This window comes from Kogia breviceps, chromosome 1, assembly GCF_026419965.1.
Source record: "Kogia breviceps isolate mKogBre1 chromosome 1, mKogBre1 haplotype 1, whole genome shotgun sequence".
Lineage (NCBI taxonomy): Eukaryota > Metazoa > Chordata > Mammalia > Artiodactyla > Physeteridae > Kogia > Kogia breviceps.
This window is the reverse complement of record NC_081310.1, coordinates 186,829,526-186,852,242: the sequence shown is the minus strand read 5'-3', so window position 1 is coordinate 186,852,242 and position 22,717 is coordinate 186,829,526. Positions and strand designations below refer to the sequence as shown.

Sequence of the window (22,717 nt, the reverse complement as noted above, 5' to 3'; positions counted from 1 at the left end):
CGGAAGCAGGGAGAGCCCAACGCAAATCCAAACTGGACGCGCTTGCCCTCCAGGGATGGCCTTGCCACTCCAGCTTCTTTCCTATCACCTGAGCCCAACCCACGGTGGCTTCCACACCACCTTTTTGCCTCACAGAGCAAAGCTACCGTTCCCGCCTTCCCGTCTGCAACCAGCAGACAAAAAGCAAGCTCCCTGGAACCAAAGCCGAGAAAAGAGAGGAGTGAGACACAGGAACAGTTCTTTTATTGTACATTGAAGAAACAGCCCTGTGTGCTGGTTAAAGGTGCAACATACAGAATATTGAATTAAGAAAAGAGGCAACAGGGTAGGGAAAGGAAGAAACCTCTTGAGGTCCAAAGTTGCAAACAAAAAATGGTAAAAGATTCCTCACGCAAGAGGCATTTTTGCAAATACCATGCAAAACAGGCAGCTGGTGTGCCCTAAGAGAACCCCTATAAATAACAGAAAAAGACACTCCAAGCATTCCTTTACGTGGACTCAGAGCACAGGGAAAAGAAAAGAAACCAAAATGCCTTTTGGCATTTCAAGATATTTGGCACTCTTGTGATTACATTTTTTTTACAGTCCATTAAAGAGAATAAACTGACACAATATTAGAGAAAAAAACAGGCTGCTCACACAACAGACTGCAGGGAGAGGTTAGAAAAAGCTCAAGCATTTTTTTTCTTTGTTTTTTGTGGGTTTTTTTTTTCCTGACATATAAAATGTGTTCATTTGCATTAACTTGGGCAAATAGCTCGCAGCAACAAAGAAACACAAGCTTTACAATTCATTTTAAAATAAAGCGACGATTTTTTTCTATGTATGATTCCTTAGAAAAGTTCTCGTCTTGTTTTAAACACATTCTTGATAACTTCAAAAGATGACCAAAATAGAATGCAATATCTATAGAGATCATTTTCTGATTTTTTTTTTGCACATCCAAGGATAACAACATAAAAAAATAAAACTGGACAGCATTTCACATCCAAGTGCACAGAATCATTTTTGCAAGATTAAATAATGTAAACATTGGGAACAGCCAAATCAGCAAAGAATGCCAACACCTCAAAACACCCGGTGTTGCCGCTTCATTATTTAAGTGGTTCAAAATCCAGATCTATAATTGCGCAATATTCACTGTATATAAAAAGAAACGGATATTAATTTTGACAAATAGCTGCAACTGAGACTTCTCTTTTTATTTCTTTATGTATATATATATATAGTGATTTTTGTAATTTTTTAAAAATTTTTTTTAATTTTTAGCTTTGCAAAGGAGCCCAGAGCCTTCTTCTCTCGCCTCATCTGTCTCCCGGCCTGACACGAGATACAGGTTGTTGATTTCATCGTGGGTAGCAAGCTAGTAATAAATTTCAAAGTGCTTTCTCTTTTCATGCTTTTTTGCCAATAACTGATATCGCCGTTCTCACTCTTATTCTCTCCCTTAACTCATTGTCTTTAGGGCAGTTAGACACCAGGAGGTGCCTTGTCTGTCATATTTTTCAGCACGTCATCAATCCTATCATCTTCAATAACAACTGCAAAAAAAAGGGGGGAGAAAAGGAGAGGTGAGCTCTCTTGGGCCTAGCCAGAGGTCCCTAAGTTTCGCTTTACGCCCAGGTCGGAGGGGCGGGTAGACTGAGGAAAGGAGAGGAGAGGGGTCTCCACGCGTGCTAACACAGCCCCCATCCTCCTCTGCTAGGCAGGGGTCCCTCTGCTGCTTTCCTCTGAACCACTCCCCCACCCCCAGGCCGCGTCCCAGCATGGTCGTGAGAAGAGGAAGCAAAAGAGGGCACAAATCCCGCAGCCCTGGCGGCAGCCTGGGCGCGCACCGGCCTGGTCCTCACCTCACCCCGCCCCCCACCCACCCTGGAGGACGCATTTATTTAGAAAAAAAAGGCTCCTGGGCGGGAGATGGAGGGGAGGAGGAGCCACGGGCTCCGGGCCTGGGATCCTCCCGGGTGCCCCGAGCGCAGCGCCCGCAGCCGAGGCGGGGTGCTGAGGTGCGCGGAGCGAGGAGGGACGCCAGGGGCCGGTTGCACAGCGCGCAGCCCGTCGGGGCTTCTGGCCTCGCTTGGGCCGGGAGCCCCCCCCTCCGCGCTGCCAGCGGGCTGACTTGGCCTCTCCGCACTCGCAGCTACAGAGGTCGGAGCCTCCCTTCGCTGCCCGCCGGTGGCTCGCCCGCCTCTCCGCATCTGCCTCTCTGTGTCCTTCGCCTCTCTCACTATCTCTACCTAGCCTCGCCTTCCTCGGTCTCTCCATCAGTCTCCCGGCGCGACGGTCACCTGTCGAAGTCTCCGGGCCTCTCTCTGTGTCCGGGGTGTCGGTCGCCCTCATTGTTTCAGCTGCTTCTCTGTCCTCCCCAGACTTGCGTTACTGGCTCGCCGTCTTTCCGGCTCTGACTCTCTCTCTCCTTAGCTTTGTCTCGGTCTCTGCCCATCTCGGCCTCCCCGCTACTTCCCCACTCCTCCTCCCTCCCTATCTCTGCGTCTCAGTCTCTCACGGCAGCTATCGGTCTTTCTCATTGTCCCCGCGCCTCTGGAGCTCCTCTTAGAGCCCCTGAGCGTCCCAGTCTCTACGGGGCTTTTCCAGCTCCTGCGCCGAGCGCCCAGGCTCGGCAAACCCCCTCCCCCTGCCAAGGAACAATGAAAAGCCGGCTGATCCGAAAGCCCCTCGCCTTCCCCGCCGGAACCGGCCCTGCCCCCCGCAGTTCCCCACGCCGTTCCCTGGGGAGCCCTAGGACTCCCCCCGCCCGGGTTGTAGATCGAGTGCAGCTGCTACTACACTGCGCAAAAAGGGCGCAAAAGGGGCGGGGGCAGGGTACATATCAAAAATCAAACTTTGGGGACAGGGGTATAACCTTTCAGCCCCTGCTGCAGCGAGATGCAGCCACGCCCCCTGGGTGACCCCAACGAGGATCTGGCTGAGGGGGAGGGGTTCCCGAGGCCAGCCGGAGCTGAACCCGCAGTGCGGGATCCCCCCCACCTCCAATTCTGCGCGATGAGATTTTAGTGGGTCGGAACGGGCTCCCGGGTGCGGGAAAACCCCGCAAACCTCCGCCAGGCCTGGGTGCCCGGGAAACGTGTGTCGCGGGAGGCGGCCGCGAACTCACCCCGCTTGCTCCGGCCGATCTGGCCCAGCTTGGGCGGCCGCTTGTTCTGCCCGGAGCCGAAGAAGTTGTTGGTGTCCTGCAGGCGGCAGGAGAAGATCTGGCCCACGTCGCCGCCGTCGCCGTAGGGGCTCAGCTTCTCGTCGCCGTAGGGCAGCACCTCCGACATGGTCGCGTCCGGGGGCTCCGCGGCGGCACCTCCTCCGCCCGCGTCCCCGCCCGCGGCGGACAGGGTCAGCGGCGCTGGGGCCGGGGACGGCCGGCCGGGGACGGCCCGCTGGCTGCGGCGGCGCTGGCGCCGGCGAGAGGCCGGAGGGCGCCGCTGGGGCAGGAGCGCGCAGCCGGCCCGAGCGACCCCGCGAGCGCCCGAGGCTGCGCTGCGCTGCGCTCCGGCTCGGCGGCGCGCGAGTGGCTGCTGCTCCGGCAGAGGCGAGCAGGACTCACATCCTCGGCGCGCTCAGGCGCTGGGCTGGGGCCGGGCCGGGCGGGGCCGTGAGCCGGGGGAGGAGGCTGTGCCCGAGAGCCCCGAGGGCGCGGGGCCGAGGAGGGCGCACCCCGGGAAGCCGGGCGGGCCGGTCCTGCGGCGAGTGCGGGCGGCGGCGGCGCTGGTTCGGGGAGGCTGACTGGGGAGCTGCGAGCGGCTGGGCTGCCAGGGGTGGAGGGGGAGGGGAGCGAGGGTGGAGGGAGGGCACGGGTGGGGGGGGGTGGGAGAGAAGCCCGGAGGGAGGGAGGGGGGAGAGAGAAACCGAGAGGGAAACGGGGAGAGAAGCAGAGACACAGAGAGAATGAGAGGCAGGGGAATCGACCGAAAGAGAGAGAGGAAGGCTCGAGGGAGGAGAAGAAAAGGGCGGAGAGAACGACTAGATCGGGATCGGAGAGGCAGAGGAGGGAGAGGGAGAGGGTCGGAGAGGGAAGGAGAAGAGTCAGAGGGAGGAGAAGGAGGCCGGGACCGAGACCAGCCCGCGGGCGAGCTGCGAGCGAGAAATGCCGGCCGCGGCGCGGAGGCGAGGCCGGGGGGAGGGCAGGAGGAAGGCGGGGCCGAGGGGACCCGGGCCGCGGGGACAGATCCCTGGAAGCCGAGCGACGTCACGGGGCAGCGCAGGCCGGCCCGGGCCGCGGCTAGCTTCCTGCCCCCGCCCCCAGCACCCGCGTCCCGCCCGCGCTGAGGGGCCCCCCGTGAGCCCCGGCCCGGCGGCCTCCGGGCGCCTCCTCCTCCCGCGGGGTGTTTACCGGGTCCCGAGCGGGTGCGTGGCGGCTCCGCGCGGGACCTGCCACCGGCTCTGCCTCCCGCGGGGAGCTGGGGGGAGTGGGGATTCCGGGAGCGGGAAGGGGAACCTACGACGCACACGCGGGGAAGGACAGATGGATGCAGGTCTCCCCGGAGGCCAGATGCTGGGGTGGAGGTCGGAAGGCACCTGGCGACCTTCGGACACGGTCTCCCCCGCCGGCGCCAACCGGGGAGCCCCTTGCCCCCATCACACTTGCGCCTCACTCTAGACTCTCAAGGCCCGGCCCCTTGGGCCTCACACTCTCCCTCTCGCACTCGGTTCGCCCTGGAAGAGGCCCTGCTCCCAGCCAGGGCTCTCGACTCGGGCTCCCGCGGGGCCTCGGGGTGGAGGCGGATGGGGGGAGGGGAGGGGCAGCCCAGCCTCCCCGAGGAGCGGGAAGCGCCTTCTTACGCCGGGCTCGCCAGGGATGCCCGGCTCTTGGCGTCCACTGCCTCTGCCGGGGACGTCCCGGGCCTGCAGCTCTCTGCCCTTGGGGACCTCCCTTCCAGCAACTGCCACGAGCCCTGGGGAGAGACTGAGGCTTCTGAGCCGAGGAGCGGACTCTGGATCCCGGGAGGGAGACTGGGGCAGCCCCAGGGCCCTGGGAGGCGCGTCTGCCGAGCAGATGGTAACTCCGAGGGGGGCAAGGTGCGCGAGGAGGGCTCGTTATCCTCGCCCAGAGCCGACAGCACCTGCTCTCCCCCTGGAGACCGCCTTCACGCGGCAGGACCAGCCTGACCGCAGAAAGAGGCAGCCATCCCAAGGTCATGCAGTTTGCTGAAGGCAGGGCAGGGACACACATCTTGGTCCCCTGGTGAGTCTCAACTGGCTCCACCAGCTGCCCTGCAAGGGGTCCCAGCAATAGCGAAAGAGCATCCTCAGGTTCACTTGCACCTTAAATCTAGGACTCTGGGTGAGTGGTGGGCTGGAGGGCGGGGGGGGGATGTTTTTTAGTGACAAAACATCTGGTAGAGAGGCTGCCTGAGAGGAGCCAGCCCAGCCCCTCCTCCAAACTGTGTAAAGGGGATCCCTGGCCTCCAGAGTCCAGGCACCTTGGGGAGAGGCAAGGAAGGGGCTGAGAAACCGGGATGCAGATGGACTGGGCATGACCTTTGGATTCAGGCCTGGGTTTGAATCTCAGCCTTGTCATTTGCTCGCTGTGTGACTTGGGGCAGGTCACATCCCCTCTCTGAACTTCCATGATCTCAGCTGTAAAATGGGGCATGTGGCTAGCTAGCATCAGGCTCTCGGGGCCTGGCTGAGCATGGAGGTGCAATGAACATTTGCCAAATGACTTAATGAGGGAGAAGGAACGGTAGCACTTCATTCATTCCCATTTCAGAGCCGTCAGAATTGGGAGGATCCTTAAGGAGGACCCAGTCCAACCTCCTTAATTTAGAAATGGGGAAACTGAAGCCCCGAGAGGGTCAGGGGCTTTCTCCAAATCCCACAGCTTGTCAGTGGCAGAAGCAGCAGGTCTGTGGCCTCCTTTGCTCCACTCCACAAGCAGCCCGCCTCCATTCATTAGGGCTTTACCAAGTGTTTGCTTTGAGGTTAACCCCAGGTCAAGTGCTGGAAGAGAAAACAAAAGCATAACAAGCAGGATGATAGTTACGAGAAGCTCTTACATTTGTATCAGTCTTTCTATTCCTCCCCACCACACCCCAAAGCATCTTCACATTCATTATTGACCTTGCTTCTCAAAATAAACACCTTTTGAGGTAGAAAGAGGAGACAGTGCATCCCTGTTTAACCGTTATCTATCGGAAAGAGTATGTGACTTGCCGAGGTCACAGGCTAGTGATGGGACCAGGAGAAGCCACTTTTCCCAGCTGTGATTCCAGGCCCCTATAGGGGACACCCCGCCGTGGTGACAGCGTGCAGGGCTGAGACCACTCCACTCATCTCACGCTCCTCTGGCTCCTTCTTTACCGCCGAGTAACAAAGCAGTGTTCACGCCGAGTAGCTACCACAGTCCTGCTGTACTGAAGGTCTGCAGAAAGGCACAGAGAGGGCTGACGAATCCCTACACACACAGCAAGTGAGAGCAAAAAGAGAAGCTGAGTTTTACACCCCATCTGTTTGTATGTTTCCCTTTCCTTGTGCCAAATAAGGTTAAAGGTGGCAGCACCACACCTTCCTAACTCAATACCCACCCCCTTACCCACACATTCCTCTCAGGCACATGGCACTTTACTGTTAGAAAGGCATTTCCATGACTGTTCCCTTCCGAGCCTCCAGAAGTGGCAGGACTGGGACAGTCAGACCCATTTTACAGACAAGCTTCCTGAAGGTTAAGTGATGCCTCCAAGGGCACACAGAAGCTCTGCGAGGGCAAGTGTGACTCGGTACGGTATCCCTCCACCTCTACCCCTCCCAACTGTCTCCATTTCAAAGGCCTCACTCAGTCCTCCATTTGTTCATCCTTCAGTGGGCTGTCGCTTTATTCTGGAGCCCTAGACGTGGGTGCACACACGCACCGTGGGGCTCCATCCCTGCCTTACCCCACAAAGCCAAGAGGCTGGCTGTGAGCCAGATGCCCAGGGCTGTGTTGAAGATGCCAGGTCCAGATGGAGGAAGGGACCAAGTAAGGCAGGAGTGGAGACCACTTTCCCCACCACCCATCAGGGAAACCTGGCAGGACACAGTCTAGTGAAGTAGGCCAGGGCGAAGGGGATGGCCTTCACTGGGACAGCCAAGATCAAATTCCTACTCTGTCATTTCCTAACTCTGTGGTTATTTCGCCTCATTGTGCCTCAGTTTCCTCATCTTTCAAATGGGGGTAATAATGATTTCAACTCGGTGGTTTGTTCTAGGGAAGGAGATTATACATGTATCGTATGCCCGGCACACAGTAAGTCCTCAGTAAACGTAGTTATTATTATTACCTGTTGACTCTCTTTGTGACCTTGAATAAGCTGATTGTCTCCTCTAGGCCTCTGACTCCACATCACAAAATGGGAAACTTGGAGAAAAATCACATTTTTTTCAGCTGCAAAATCAACCAGGTCTCTCAAATCTAAAGTAGATAAAACCCCCTTGAGGCAAAGGTGGGGGGTTTCTCCTTCAAACCTCACCTGAAATCTCCTTTACCAAACCCTGGGACTCTGCAGAATTGAGAACCACAGGACAGGACCATCTCTGTGAGCCCTTTCAGCACAGATGTTCCAGGGTTAAAAAATACATATTTGCAACGCCCTGCTGTGCCCTGAGCCCTGCACTAGTGTCCATGGGATAGAAAAAGGGAAAGTCAGCCCCAGATGGGCCTCCACATAAAACAGATGCTCCGCATACATTTGCTCCCCTTATTCCCTTCCCCTCTCTCCTACCCAGATGGGGAAACTGAGTCACGGGCCATGGCATCAGAGGGTAATGGCGAGACTTAGAGAAGATGGTGGCGTCTCAGCCCTGGGCGCAGGGCATCTGCTGGCAGCTCAGGCCCAGTAATCCATGAGGCGGAGCGCTGGCAATGCTGAGCCTTGCCAGGACTGGCTCAGACCCTCGATGGCCCAGCAGGGGAGGCCAGGATGCCGTGCCGTGTCAACGGCCAGCTGGTCACCTCCAGAGAGTCTAAGTGGCCTCCAGAAGGGGACTGCCACTCTGAGCCAGGCCAGATAAAAACCCTCATCACCCCCACGCCTCTCGCCTCGGGCACTGGAACCTGGGTGCAGCCCATTCCCCACCCGCCTTGAAAGGCAGGGCCTCTGCAGCCCACCTCCGCACCACGCCTGTGCGCGCGCGCGCACACACACGTGCACAGACACACACGGTGAGAGAAGAGCATATTAGCCGACTGGGGGTGGCTCAGACCTAGAATCAAGAAACAACCCCAAGAATAGTTCACTCACCTTCCCTACGTTCAGCAAACAGTTGTGCAGGACTTTTGTGGCAGGCAGAGCCCTTCCCCCCAAAAGTTTGCTTTGTTTATTTAATTACCAAGACACTCTCTTCAAATAAAATCTTACAAGGAACCTCCAGAGATTAAAAAGTAGATGAAGGTCAAGCTGCTGGGGAGGTAGGGGCTCAGGACGCCCCCCTTCAGGCCCCTCATACTCCCCAGAGGGTCTCCAAAGAATGCCCCGAGGACTTCCCTGGTGGCTCAGTGGTTAAGAATCCGCCTGCCAGTGCAGGGGACACGGGTTCGAGCCCTGGTCCGGGAAGATTCCACATGCCGCGGTGCAACTAAGTTCATGAGCCACAACTGCTGAGCCCGCGCGCCAAAAAAAGAAAAAAAAAAAAAGAATGCCCCGAGTTCTAGAAGCCTCCGCATGAAACCAGCCCTAGAGTTCATCTAGTCCCACCTCCTCCCAACACAGGTGGGGAAAGGGGTACCCATGGGGCGGGCTGGAGCCAGGTCTCTTGCTCAGGGTCTCACACCCCTACTTCTCACTGTAGCCCCGGACTGTATCCGGAGGGAAGCTCCAGCCGCACACACAATCCATCAGTCACACAATAAAAGGGCTTTTTTCAACGATGAAGTCTGCTGGGTTCCTCTAAAATAAAGAGATCAGAGGGTCATTTTTTTTTAAGATTTTATTATACCAATAACCCACAAAGTGAGAGTCCCATGAGCTCTCTAGGAAAACTTCAGAAATAGTAAGGACACCTGGGAGGAGCTGAGGAACTTAATCTCACCAGGACGTGAGAGGGGATCACCGGTGTCCCGATTGCACTGTCCTCCCCCCACCCCAGTCACTGCACGTCCTCACACAGAGAGGATGGTGGTGGGGTGCGGTCGTAGGACCTCTGAGAGACCAGCCCAGAACGAGCAGGTGGGAGGTGCTGGGGCTCCATGTCCCCCTGGGAAACAGTTGCCTCACTCAGGCCCAGGCCAGGAGGAGAGGAGAGCCAAGAGGTCGGGCACCGTGGCCATGTTGGCACAGCCCCGGCGGGGCAGGGGTGCAGACAAGGGCAGGTACGGTGCCAGCCTCATGGACAAACGGTGGAGGCTCAGGAGGCTGGGGACCGTGGTCTGGCTCCAGGGCCTGGGCTCTGGCTACCAGGCTTCTCCCACCCAGGCTCCCGAGAGGCCTGAAGTCCCCTGACTGAAGAGCCCCTGACCTCACCAGAAAATGAGCTAAGCAAATCGTGACCGCTAACGGGGACTAAGGAGGAGCTGCCTCCATCAAGCTCAGAAAGGGTAGCCCTCTGACTGCCCCTCTCCCACCCAATCTCTATGAAGAGCTTCCCACGCCCCGGGAATACATATCCACACTTGATAACCGCAGAAGGTGGCTGTGACTGTCATCTCTCTCTATGTCATCCTTAGGCGCTCTGAGGCCAGAGAAGTTGAGTGACGAGCCCAAAGCAGCACAGCCCAGGAGGGGCAGCAGGTCTGACTCCAGGCCGAGCTCTCAACTGTTGGGTGACACCACTTCCCTGAGGACACCTGGGAGTCGGGTGCGCAGGGACACGAGCCTCTTCTAGTCTCTGCACCCCCACCTACCCACAAACTGAGGACATGTAAATCACTGCCCAAGCCTCTTGCAGGCTGAGGACCTCTCTGGGAATCTAATGAAAGAGATGGATTCTCTTTCCCAGACACAGAAAACTGTGTGTGCAATTTCCAGGGGATCTCGGAACCCCAAAGGCCCTTCAGATAAAGAACGCAGGACTGGATCCCGTAAATGACACTCCCCACCCGTATCCTGTGACAACAGAAGAGATTTTTACACCTTAAACCCAGGGGCCCTCACCCTGACTCTCCCCCAAACCTGGGCTCAGACCTGTGTGGGCTCAACCCTGGACAGAACGATGTGGTCATTGACCTCTGAGCTCAGGTTCCCAGCGAGGGGGCTGGGCATGCTCTGGACCCTTGGGTTCCCACACGATGTTATTCAAGCACGTCCCCACCCCACGGATGCAATATCATTTGATATCCGTGATAACCTGTAAGGTTGGCAGGGCAGAGAGGGGTATTTTCCCACTGCACGGCAGGGAGAAGTCAACCCGAAACGAGAAAGATGAGCTGCCCGATCGGAAACAGAGCCAGGACCGAGACCCCAGTTCTCCCAAGGACCAGCTCAGAGCTCTGTCCACTGGACCTGGTGACAGCAAGTGAGATGAGGGTAAAGCAGAAGTTCAATCCCAGCTCCGCCCCTTCTTACCTGTGTGACCTCCAGGCAGTCACTTCACTGTCTGAGCCAGAATTCCTCTCAGCTGTAAAGTGGGGGTAACCAGATCAGCCTCAAGGGGAGATTGGGAGGGTCAGATGAGATGCTGATTGGCTCACTAGGATAAGAGGAAGGGACAGCTTCATGCAGTGAGCCCCACTGCCCAAAGCCCTCCAGGGCCTGCAGGGGTGGAGAGAAGGGCTTTCTCTTCCTAGAAGAGGAACTTCGTGTAGTAGGAAGGGTAGAAGCCGGCGGAGCAGCCACTGCATGGGCACAGAGGCCCTCCGCACCCTGCCCCGCCAGAACCTGGGCTGTGCAGGGTATCCGGAAGAGGAGAGACCCGTCTGGGAGTGGGGGAGCCAGGTGCAGGTGAGACAGAGGTGAGGAGAGACAGACTCACAGACAGAATCCAACAGAAGGAGAGAAGCTAAAAAAGCCTCAGAGAGGAAGACAGATCCACATGCAGAGGAAGAAACTTTCGCACACTCAAAGACAAGAGGCAAACGGCGGCAGATGAGAGGCAGAGCTGCCAAGTGAAGCAGTTCCCGGTTCTCTTTCCTTTTGCAGAGAAGGGGACAGAGAAACTTGACACATAGGAGGGAGGGCGGAAGGCAAAGACAGGGCAGAGGAGAGGACAGCAAAGGAAGCGGGCCAGGCTGGGAGAAGCAGGATTTCTCCACTAAGAGAAAGCTTCTGGGGAGAAAATCAAAATCTATGTCTTAACAATTTTTTTAAGCCTCCTTTACCAGTGTGAAGTCATCTGGGTATTTTAAGAACATGTGATGCATTATGCATGTCTCATTTTTTTGTTGAAAGAAATCATGGTTAGTATATTTAAAGATGCGAATGCCTGGGAAATTATAGGGAGAGAAATGCGGGATTTTTTTCCCCTGAGTTTTCTGGGTTTCTCAGAATTTTCACATCTGCACCTGGCTTCCTGGTGGGTTGGGCAGAGAAAGGAAGGAACTAGAGAGAACATTTCTGCTTCTCCCCTTCCCAGCCTGTGCGCGGGACCTGGGATCAGCAGCCCAGGGTCCTTCTCAGGCTCTTCTCTCAGGCCTGTGTCCCATGCCTCGGGAGAGAAAACTGCACCCGCCCTAGGAAGCGCCACCTCAGTTTCTCCCGCAAGGCCTCCAGCGGCCTCAACCATGGGAGCACAGCGCCACCTGGAGGTCGTGGTAGAGATCGCAGCATTAGAGGGCTCCCATCACAAGCCCTGGGGTGGGGAAGGGCAGGAAGAACGCAGACTACGAGCCAACTTACTGCAAGCATGAATGAAGCCCCATCCTATGAAGCAAGCACCTTAAACACCAGGGAAGACCATGGGGGGGGGGCTGAAGTTATGGCAATCTGGACGTTAATATTAGTATGACTTCGTATGTAGCCCGCTCTCCCCGGCCGAGAGACAATTCAGGTTCAAGACACAAGGTGCCTGGTGCACTAGGTGCTTAATAAGTGCTTGTTGAGTTCAGCTGTGGCCCTCCAGGGTCATAGCCCAATCCTAGAGGAATCTGGATTTGAGGCACCTAAGGTGAGGCAGTGGCTCTGGCAGGGACACAAGGTAAAGGTCAAGAGCTGTGGGCCCTCCCCCAGGCCTGGGCAGCCCCTCTGACCAGGGCCAGTGTCCCTGGCTTGGCCTCACGTGCCCCATTCTCGGGGAATGGAAATGCCAGGTCCCTCGGCTGGCATCTGAAAAACAATAAGGCAGCAGCTGCAAGAGAAATGACTAATGAGCACTCCAGGGAGCGATTCAGGACATCGTACATGGAAACTTAGCTCATTCAAAATTGATAAGTTAACACTATCTAATTAGAGAGAAAATGTGCTGATCTCCCGGGCTTTCTGGGAACGTGGCTCTGAGTCTGCGGCAGGCAGCCCGCCTAAAGAGGGGCTTCATCTCAGGGCTTCGAAACTGCCCTCCCTCCTTCCTCATCCACTCGCTGTGTCACAGACGTGCACAATGGCAGAGCTGAATGGAGCCTTGCGGAGCATCTAATCCAATCTGCTCCCTTTACAGACAGAACTGAAGCCCAGGGTGGTTACATCACTCCATTAAGAACACACAGCAACAGAGCCAGGACCCGAGAGAAAGGCAGCCTCTGGGCTCCCAGTCCAGACCGTTTACCACCACACAAGGATGTTGTCCTGACTTTCCTGTGTGGAGCCCTCAAAGCTCTGGGCAGGTCATTGGACGTGATGTTTCTCTTACACAATCCATCTTGGATCCAGGCCCTCAGAGAGGCCCTTCCCTTGTTCCTTACAACCAAGCCGTGGCCCTCATCTCGGGTCCAAAAACCAACTCCCACAGGCAGCCTCCCAGGATTGCTGGCCCGGCATCCACTATCTCATTCACTGGTTTTCTCATTCATTCCATATACTTTCAGTGGTTAAGAGCTCGGACTCTGGAGTCAGACTGCCTGGACTTAAATCCTGTCTTTCTTGGGTGCTTGAGCAACTTGACCTCTCTGGGCCTTGACTTCTTTTTCCTTAAAGTAAGAATAATACAAACACATAGCTCACAGTGAGAGGATTAAATGCCATTGACCACGTCCAGTCTTTCGCCGGTACCTAGCAAAGAGCAAGCCCTAACGTTAGTTCTAACGAGTATAGAGTGATGACCTAAAAAAATTGTGCTGGAGCAGAAATAAGATACAGTTCCTGCCCAAGACATGGGTTCAGACCAGGAATAGGACTGGATTATGGAATCTCAGGGGAGGGGCACCTAACCCCAGCTGGGTGGGGAAAGTCAGGGAAGGGTTTTCTGGAGAGGACACCTGAAGCTGAGTTTTGAAGGGTGAGGAGATGTTAGCAAGGTGAAGAAAGGACCAGAATGCCAGGGGCAGGACTCGGCAATAGCCAAGGCTAGGAGGCAGGAACAGCAACATGTTTAAGGAAGCTCATCAGCTCGGAGTGGCTGGAGCCACAAGCGTGAGAGAGACGGATATGGAGAGGCTTGGAGAGGTGGCCGAGGGCTGGGTCACATGCCTTCATATGCCTTGGAGGAACCAGGGCTGGACCCTGGAGGTGACAGGGAGCCTGGGGAAGGACTTCAAGCAGAAGAGGGATGTAGTCAGATTGGTGTTTTAAATAGATCATTCTAGGCTCTGTGGGATAGGTGTTCTCTGTTTGGCTCCCCTTCGGCAATGAGACCCTGCCCTTGGTTGCCTTATTTTGAATGGCCAGGGAACCTGCTCTGACCAGGCTAATCTCAAAGGCCATCCCAGCTGCCATATTCTGTGAACCACAAACACTCCAACAGCCGAGAGTCACCCATCTGTCCCGTGGGCCTTAGTCGTTTTCAAACAATGAGGACCCAGTAAAAGACAATTCTGAGCCCTTTGAGGTCAGGAACTGCATCGTATTTGTTTCTGCATCCCCAGGCACAGAATACACATTTAGCAAATGTCTCTGAGACGAATAAATGCCCAACAAGGATACCAAACCTGACAGCCTCTTCCTCTGAGCATTCGTGAGGCCCTGCGGGATCATCCGCATCAGATCTGTCCACACCCAGCCTAGGACCTGGGTTGCAAAGGGTGTCAGAGATTGGCCTAGTTTGTCATGTTGTTTGCTTTTTAAATTTTCCATCACCATTCTGAATGAATTCGGATCCCAAAGACCTGCCTTCTGGCTCCTGCTCCACCAGGATAAGCCTCAACCTGTGGCCTCTAAAACCAGGGCGTGTGACTGCTGATTGTCAAGGTGCTGACTGGCTTCAGTTGTTTTTCTGGGGGGTTTTGGGGGGGTTTTTGGGGGTTTTTTTTGCAGTACGCAGGCCTCTCACTGTTGTGGCCTCCCCCGTGGTGGAGCACAGGCTCCAGATGCGCAGGCTCAGCGGCCATGGCTCACGGGCCCAGCCGCTCCGCGGCATGTGGGATCTTCCCGGACCGGGGCACGAACCCGTGTCCCCTGCATCGGCAGGCGGATTCTCAACCACTGCGCCACCAGGGAAGCCTTGGCTTCAGTTGCTGCTTGAACAATTTCCCCTCTTAGCCTCTCAGCTTCAATGTGACTAAAGGCAAAGGGCTTTATAGTCAGACCTTGATAGCCTTGAGGAAATCACATAAGTTGTAAAAAAAGGGTGATATAGCCTCCCCTGCTGGTTCGCCCTAAATCTTAGAAACATACCTGATACCTGGAGAGTCTAACATTGCCAGGCTCATGACTATGCGTAGCTGTAGGCAAAATGTAACCCTGCTGGACCTCGCTGTTCTCACCTGTAAAATGGGGGGAACAATACCCACTTTGCAGGACTGCAAGCATTCATGCTTATCAAGTGCCTTGCACAGAATTTCAAAACACCGGGAGCAATTACTCAAGACGATCCCTGCCTAATGCTGTCTGCCTAGGATTAGAGGCGGAGCATAAGGGTTGAGTCAAAGGGAAGAGATATGGGAACATATGTGTATGTGTAACTGATTCACTTTGTTGTAAAGCAGAAACTAACACACCATTGTAACGCAATTATACTCCAATAATGTTAAAAAAAATAAAAATTTAAATAAATAAAACAAAGTTCACAACAATCCCACGGTCAGCTCCTTGTCTCCAAGTCACCACCAACCCCCAGCCTCAGTCCCACGGATCGGTTGAAGCCCCTTCAACCCAGCTGGTGATGAGGCTCCTTAAAAGGAAGGTGGGAACTGGCACGGGAGATGGAGAGCATGGGGCAGTCTCAGCCCAGCCAGGCTAGCACCGAGTGTGGACCTCAGATCCGGAATCTGGGGACGCATGTGTTCGTGTTCCCAACCAGCTGCCACTTCCTGAGGCAGAGACGGTGTGCTGCTCCTGTGTCTCCCACGATGGGTAACTCAACTCCACTTGGAGGAACACTCCACACAGAATTAGTCTGCCCAGGATTTGAGTCAGACCGGGGTAAAGGCAGGCTGCCTTTGCTGCTTTTCCATCACTTGATCAGATCTACTCATGGAATCTAATGCCAAGGGCTGAACTCTCACAGATTAGCACATAAGCCCCCCACGTCCCCACACACAGGCAGCTCATTCATCCTCTAAAACCTGGACCCTCTTTCAAAGTGTCTGCTGAAATGACACTGGAAAACGGCAGGTGCTGTGAGATGCTCAGAGGTCAGCCCCATCAGTCCCCCGCTCTCACCCTGCCCGCTCCCTGACACCTATGTGTAAAGTCAGGGTCTTACCGCCTCCCCGGACAGGACTCACTATGGGCAAGTCGGTTCTCACGTCCGCCTCCTCCTCCAGTGTGGCCTCGTCCACCGACGTGGGGCACCAGCACCTTGTGGGGAGTTCCCGTGAGCACTGAGGGACCCGTTAGCCCCACCGCCGGTGAGCAGGAGGGTCAGGGGTCTGAAGCAGCTTGGAGTTTAAATGTGGACCCCAACCCCACCCTTACTAGCTGTGTCCTTGACCCAGTGAACATCCCCCCTCGGGGCTTGCTTCCTCATCTGCAGGATGAGATGCCATGAGAGCCTGCAGGGTCTTGTGAGGATCGACTTACTATGAAATTATAAAGTCTGAAAGAGCAGCTGGCACATACGTTAGTGTCCTCCCTGCTGTCCCCAACACCCCTGTCCCGTTCTCCCAACAGGGGAAATCCCACTGCCTGTGTTCAGGACGTCAGCACAGATGTCTTCAAAGACGACTCTCAGCGAGGCCAGGCGTCACCTGCGGGCATGTCTCCGGGGTGGCCCTCTCAGGCTGACCGGAGACCCCCCTAGCACCCCCCAGCATCCCCCCGCACTTCAGCATCACCAAGCTGCACCACCTTGCAGCCAAGGAAGGACACACAGAGGTCTCCAGGTCCCCAGCTCATTCCACCATAACAGGATTCAACGCCATCCTGGGGCAGCTTCAGCCTAGCCGCTGAACTCTCGTTCAAAGCAAGAGGCTGACACGTGGCTATAACGTCTTTTATTTGTGCCGTCGACGCTGGACGCGCAGAGAACCGGCGTCAGCCCCCTGAGAGCACCCCCATCTCCCCCGCACAAAGGAGGATCGGGCATGGATATTCAAAGCCAGGGAAGGGAGAGAGGAGAGTGCCGTGCACGTGCCCTTGGACACTCATTAGAGGAAGGTGAGAGAGGCTCCCCAACTTCTCCACACTCACAAACTCAAGCGGGACAGCTGAGGGGTGAGCAGGCCTGTGAGAAGGGTGGTGTGATCACACCCACGGGATGTGAACTTTCCGGGGCGGGGGGGGGCAGGGGGCCTGGAGAGGCGCTGCGCTCAGGATGCCGGCCGCTACTTTTCCGTGGGGCCAGTCTTGGAGAGGAGCTGGGAAAGCCTGAGGCTGGGGCAGCAGTGCCCTTACTGCTTCCTCTGGGAAAACCAGAGCCCTCAGCCCGCTCAGGCCTCGGGAGTTCCAAGCCAGGGTGGAAGCGGGCTCCGGTGGCCCTCTCGTTAGGTCCGCGGTGGCCCCAGAAGGGCTGCAGCTAAGCGGCCCCATCCTCACAGCCACGGGATCACTGAATGGGCACCGGTCCAAGTGCCCCCCAAAATGACCTCTCTCCACTCTCTGACCAGAGTCCCTCCCTGTTAGGCAGAGGGCAGATGCAGGAGTTCACTTCCTTTTGTCCTGACACACGTGTGCGCACATGTAGGAGGCCAGCATGTGAGGGAAAGGGACTCGAGTGGCGCATCCAGCCTGACAACTTTTTTCCGGGCTGTAAGCAAGGGGGAGGAAGACCGGGGCAGTCTCTTCAGAAGCGGCTCCGCGCGGCAGCTTTGCCTCCCCTCTGGCCGAGTCACTCAAGGCTCAAGTCCACAGGAACCGACACCTCACCAGAAAGGACGAGAAGACACCAGAATAGAAAAGCCAGAGGCCACTGACTTTGGCACTTGAGCAGTGAGCTGTCCCCAGCCACGCACGCTCAGGGCCTCCAAGGAGGGGACACGGCACCACGGCGCCTGCCCCACGGTGGGGCCGTGAGTCTGTGCTCAGTGCCGGAAAAGGTCCCCTGCACGTTGGAAAGGCCACCCTCTGCTGCTGGGGCTGTGAGATGACGGCCGCCCACCACTGCTCTTCTAAAGGCCTGGAGATAAACAGCGCTGAAGCGGGGCGGGGGGGTCTCACTGTGGGGCCTCGAGACCATTAGCTGTTGTACAAGGGAATCACCCGGGTGATCGCCTGCCTGCAGATGGGGCACCTCTTGGGCTCCGGCAAGGCGTGGTAGCACTCGGTGCAGGAACACACATGCCCGCACTCCAGGAAGACGCAAGACCGGAAGTTGCTCAGGCACACGACGCAGGCGTTCTTCAGACTCTCCCGGTCCTCGGGGTTGGCTCGGCTCAGCAGCTGGGCCTCGTGCTCCCGGAACGCCTCCTCCATCTGCTGGAGGCGCAGTCGCTCTCGCCGCTGCACATACTGCTTCCGGAGGATGAAGAAGAGGGTAGCGCACGTGGCAAAGCCGAACACCACAGTCAGGACCTTCCAGAGCCTGACGCTGGACTCCTGCCTCTGCAGCAGGCTGTCGAAGTCCTGGCTGCTCAAGTAGTACTGCATGCCCTGCTTGGGGGGCTGCAGACGGATGGAGCTGCTGTCTAGGACCAGCTCGCCCACCCCCGTGAGGGTGGCCCCGACCTTCAGCATCTCCTCGGTCTCCTGGACGCCCTTGGGCCGCTCCCCGCTGATGTAGTGGCCGATGACGTCCGTGAAGGACTGGACGGAGGGGTGGAACTTCTCGTACACCGTCTCCAGGTCCAGATCCAGCGAGTCCAGGGGCTTCAGCACCCGAACGGCCACATCCACGCCATCCTCATGGGGCACCAGGTCAAAGGGCACCACGTTGGTCCTCTGGTGAATGATCTTGGAACAGTCGTTCCTACAAGAGAACTCAAGATAAAACAAAAGATGGCAGATACCTCGCACCCGGGCAGGGGTGGAGAGCACCTCGATGCCAGGGGGACAGTTTGAAGTCTGAAGCGAGTGGAAGAGTACAACAGAAATCACAATTGTCCAGAGTCTCAGAAGAGGGAAGCTTGGTTTTATAGGTTCTCAGGCGATCTCAGTGGGCAACAAATATTGTCACAGATCACCTCTACTCTTTATTTCCCTTTGCCCCTGTAAGACAAACTGATTTTTTTATCTTAAATAAATGCCTCAAAAAAATTAAAAATAGAACTACCATATGACCCAGCAATCCCACTTCAGAGTATATATCTAAAATAACTAAAATCAGGGTCTAGAAGAGGCATCTGTGCTCCCATGTTCACTGTAAGGTTATTCACAACAGCCAAGAAACGGAAACAACCTAAATGTCTATCGACAATGAATAAAGAAAATGTGGTATATACATAATAAGGGAATACTATTCAGCCTTTATAAAAAAAAAAAAAAAAAGGAAATCCTGCCGCATGTGACAACATGCGTGAACCTGGAGGATATTAAGCAAAGCGAACTGAGGCAGACGGACAGAAGGACAGGTACTGCACGATTCCATTTACATGAGGTATCTGAAGTAGCCAAACTCATAGAAACAGTAAAACAGTGGTTGCCAGGGGCTGAGGAAAAAAGAAAATGGGGAGTCGCTGTTCACCGGGTATAAAGTTTCACTTCTACAAGATGAGTAAGTTCAAATCTCCTGTACAACCTTGTGCCTGGAGTTAACAGGACTGTACTGTTGTACTTAAAATTCGGTTAAAAGGGGAGATCTCAGCTTAAGTGTTCTTACCACAATAAAAATTAAAATAAAATAGAAATCCAAAACAAAACCCTCCTAGGATCAGCTGGAAAAATGGAACTCCATGTCACAGCATGAAATTACATTAACAGGTTCTGAAATCATTCATCCATTTCACAGAACAGTGTTTCTCAAATCTTAGTGTGCGGGCTTCCCTGGTGGCGCAGTGGTTGGGGGTCCGCCTGCTGATGCAGGGGACACGGGTTCGTGCCCCGGTCCGGGAGGATCCCACGTGCCGCGGAGCGGCTGGGCCCGTGAGCCATGGCAGCTGAGCCTGTGCTCCGCGATGGGAGAGGCCACAACAGTGAGAGGCCCGCGTACCACAAAAAAAAAAAAAAAAAAAAAAAAAAAATCTTAGTGTGCATATCCACAGACCCCAGGTCCCCTATCCTGGAAATTCTGGCTCAGTAGGTCTGGAACGGAGCCCAGGAATCTGTATTGGGACAGGATGCCTAGGTGACGGCAGTGGAAGAGGTGCTCAGACCACGTACAGGAATATCAGCAGCACCGAGAGACCGGTCTCCGCCCTGTCTCGGGAGAAGCTTGAAGACGTGGAAACAGGGCCAGGACACCGACACCTGAACCGATCCCCTGTGTGGTTTGGGCCCGCGGAGCAAGGCTACGCACCAGAGGCGGGTTGCCCGGTTCCACACCATCTTGTGCTCCTGAAGCGTCAGCCGCTGGATCACCCCCTTGCAATTTTCTACAAACTGGCTGTTAAGCGTTTCTTTAACAGACCGAACGGCTCCTGAATGGAAACAAATTATTTTATTTCTGAAGAACTGTTCCGCCCTTTTCTTTAAAGTAATTTAAATTTTGTTTTTAGTTTGAGTGAATTTAATTAACCAACATGATGAAAACATCATCACCATAAGCTATGCTTGGGGCACCCCGCTAAGCAGTTTACACGGATCACATCATTTCAGTTTTACAGCAACCCTGTAACGTGTATTTTAGAGATGGAGCAATGGCAGTTAGAAAAGGTTGCATAATTTCGCCAAGATCACACAGCAGTAACACAGGTCTTTCTGACCCCAAAGTCCAAGTTCTGAACCACTGCCCCAAGGCTACAAAAGGCCCTCAATGTCAGCCAAGAAAATCTTTACCAAACTTTTAGAAGAAGGAGTTATTTTTCATTTTACCAATAAATAAACGTACCTTCAATGACAGCGTAAGGCACACATTTTCCCGGAGCTTCTAAAAGAATACTCTTTAAGTCTTCACCCAAGTGGATTCTTTTAGCTCCCTAAATGGAAAAAACAGACTGAATTGACTGCTGAATCCTGATATGCTCAAACAAGTGAAAAAAGAAAAAAGACTATTTACGTTTTTCACGTTGAGAGACTAAGGACATCAGGCAGGAATAAGACTACGGAGAATCTGATCCCAAAGCTGTGTCCCAGAACTTTTACCATATAAACAGGCTTGGGGCAGCGCCTCATCTCTGCCATCTGCAGAATGGGGGTGCCACTTACACTCTTCCTCCATTTAACCAAACATTCACTCCTTTTCATTTTAACTTTCTAAGACAAAAATATAAAAGATACTAATCAATTTGCATACCATAGATCTGAATGTAATTTGATCTCTTCCTGACAACACAGAACCATGCAGCCAAAGGGCTTATGCGTAAAAGCACCTCAAGTAGTGACCAGTACATGGTAGGGGCTCGGCCATGGTAGGTATTATTATCACCGGGCCCTTGTCAGTTCATGCTCTGCATGAGACATTATAAAGGGCTGCCTTCGCAGTACAGGGCAAGGCTTCGGGAACTGGCGCCAAACACTATTCTTCTACTTTTCAGTTTGCCTCTCTTCCCTCATAATCAGGCAAGCAGTTACCTCTGCTGCTACCCTCCTCTCACAATCCCCAGCTCTCCATCCCTTCCAATTCAGTTTCCAACCTGCCGTGCTTGGGAACCAACCAAGCCGGTTACTGCTGCATCAAAAGTAAGATAAAATTAATAAAACCATTGAACATTTCCTGAGCCAGGCACTGTGTTGGGCGCTAGGGATTCAGGGATGAATGAAGGACAGTTCCTGCTTGCGGGTATATCCATCAGCAAATCTTAAGGACGCCGGATGAGTAACCTCTAAAGAGGTGAGGAGGTACTGGATACATACTAAGGTCACTCTAAGTTTAAGCTGCTGCTACACAGTAAAAAACAGGAGCAAGGCCAATAACAACTTATTAACCATGTACACTGGGAAGATAATAAAAACAATGGCAATAACAACAACTAACCCTCAGTTTATGTACTCCTTTATTATCTGTCTCTCCCTCCACTGGACTATTGAACTTAGGAGGGCTAGGAGCTTGTTGGTCTTGTTCACTGCTGTCCCCCTAGGGCCGAGAGTGCCTGACACATAGCAGGCACTGAATACATATTTGATGAACAAATTAGCGAATAAATAAGCACTTAGATATACTACATTCCAGGCACTCTGCTAAGCACTTTAAATGCATAACCCCATTTAATGCTCATACCATCCCTATATGGCAGACATTATTATCCCCAATTACAGATAAGGAAACTGAGGCTCAGAGAAGTGAAGTAATTTGCCCAAAGTCACACAGCTAGTAAAGTATCCACCATAGGATAGTTGGTTTAATTTTTTTAAAAAGGAAGGGAGGGGGAATTCAGTCAGAAAGACCTGGGATTGAATCAAGCTTCAATGCATCTACTGTGATTTTGGGCAACTTAATTTATCTGAGTCTCAGTTTCAAAACCTGTAAGAGGTGGGGGAAACAATCTCACAGGATTTTCATGTGGATTAAATGAAACTTAAGTGTGAAAGAATCCAGAATCCAGAGCAGGGGCTGCACATAGTAGGCATGTGATAAATATGCATTCCCATCACTGTGAGAGATGCAAAAGGATAAGACACAAGCCCTACTCTAGAAGTTTTATAATCTGATCAAGAAAATAGAACCTAAAATATGAGGAGTCCCAACTGTTTGCCCAAGAAGGGGCTATTTCTTTCATCCTCATTTAGGAACCAATCAGCAAAGCTTTTAAGGACACCCAAAGATGGGTCACTGCTCCAGAGGATCCCACCTCCCGCCAACTTGATGCCAGTGTGATTTCTGATTCGGAGTCAGAAAGTAAAGTATCATTTACAATCACAGCCAATCACTTCAAGAGTAACTTATTTCATTAAGCAAACAAGAAGGCAGCTGGAATCTCACCAGGATGTCATTCACACCACAAATTCAATTCCTTGGTAACTAAGCGCATTCCAGGCAGATTCCAAAACTCCCTCCATGGCAGGGATTTCGCACATTTGTTTCTAAGCTCTTAATGTAAACAATCTGATGATAATGAAGTTAGGTTTAGGAATCCGTCTTTCAAATAAATGTCAAATTAAGCCCTAACTGTTGTATTACGAAATTGCAGCCAAAATAAATCCACAAATATTTACTGAGCATCTACTCTTTGTTAAGCATTGGGTTAGAACCTAGAAGGAAAGAAGGGTAAATAAGATCCTGTCTCTGACCTAATGAGGTCCATCTCTCATGAGCTGCTCACACATTCACAACTTATCAATGTGGTCAACAAGAAGAAAAT

At 53.8% G+C, this 22,717-nt stretch overlaps 2 protein-coding genes across 2 annotated transcripts in view; both read right to left on the bottom strand.

Annotated features, from left to right (window-relative positions):
* Positions 1-221: 221 nt before the first annotated feature.
* CAMK2N1 (calcium/calmodulin dependent protein kinase II inhibitor 1) lies at positions 222-3,390 on the bottom strand. Its single transcript, XM_059053605.2, has 2 exons — positions 3,116-3,390; positions 222-1,541 (listed from the first exon to the last, which is right to left on the bottom strand). The coding sequence occupies exons 1-2, from the start codon at positions 3,279-3,281 to the stop codon at positions 1,471-1,473; spliced, it is 237 nt and encodes a 78-aa protein (XP_058909588.1). The 5' UTR covers positions 3,282-3,390; the 3' UTR covers positions 222-1,470.
* A 12,976-nt stretch (positions 3,391-16,366) lies between these two features.
* Positions 16,367-22,717, bottom strand: part of MUL1 (mitochondrial E3 ubiquitin protein ligase 1) — a 43,037-nt gene continuing 36,686 nt past the window's right edge. The window contains exons 3-5 of the mRNA XM_059053491.2: positions 20,308-20,395; positions 19,777-19,897; positions 16,367-18,291 (exon numbers count right to left, since the gene is read on the bottom strand). Coding sequence (XP_058909474.1) covers positions 17,562-18,291; positions 19,777-19,897; positions 20,308-20,395 — 939 coding nt within the window. The 3' untranslated portion in view covers positions 16,367-17,561. The remainder of the gene's footprint in view (positions 18,292-19,776; positions 19,898-20,307; positions 20,396-22,717) is intronic.

Excerpts from the sequence above, each read along its gene's own strand:
- CAMK2N1 (XM_059053605.2), bottom strand. The coding sequence starts at position 3,281 with ATGTCGGAGGTGCTGCCCTACGGCGACGAGAAGCTGAGCCCCTACGGC. Across the intron at positions 1,542-3,115 it reads GATCGGCCGGAGCAAGCGGG|TTGTTATTGAAGATGATAGG; the intron begins GTGAGTTCGCGG and ends TTTTTTTTGCAG.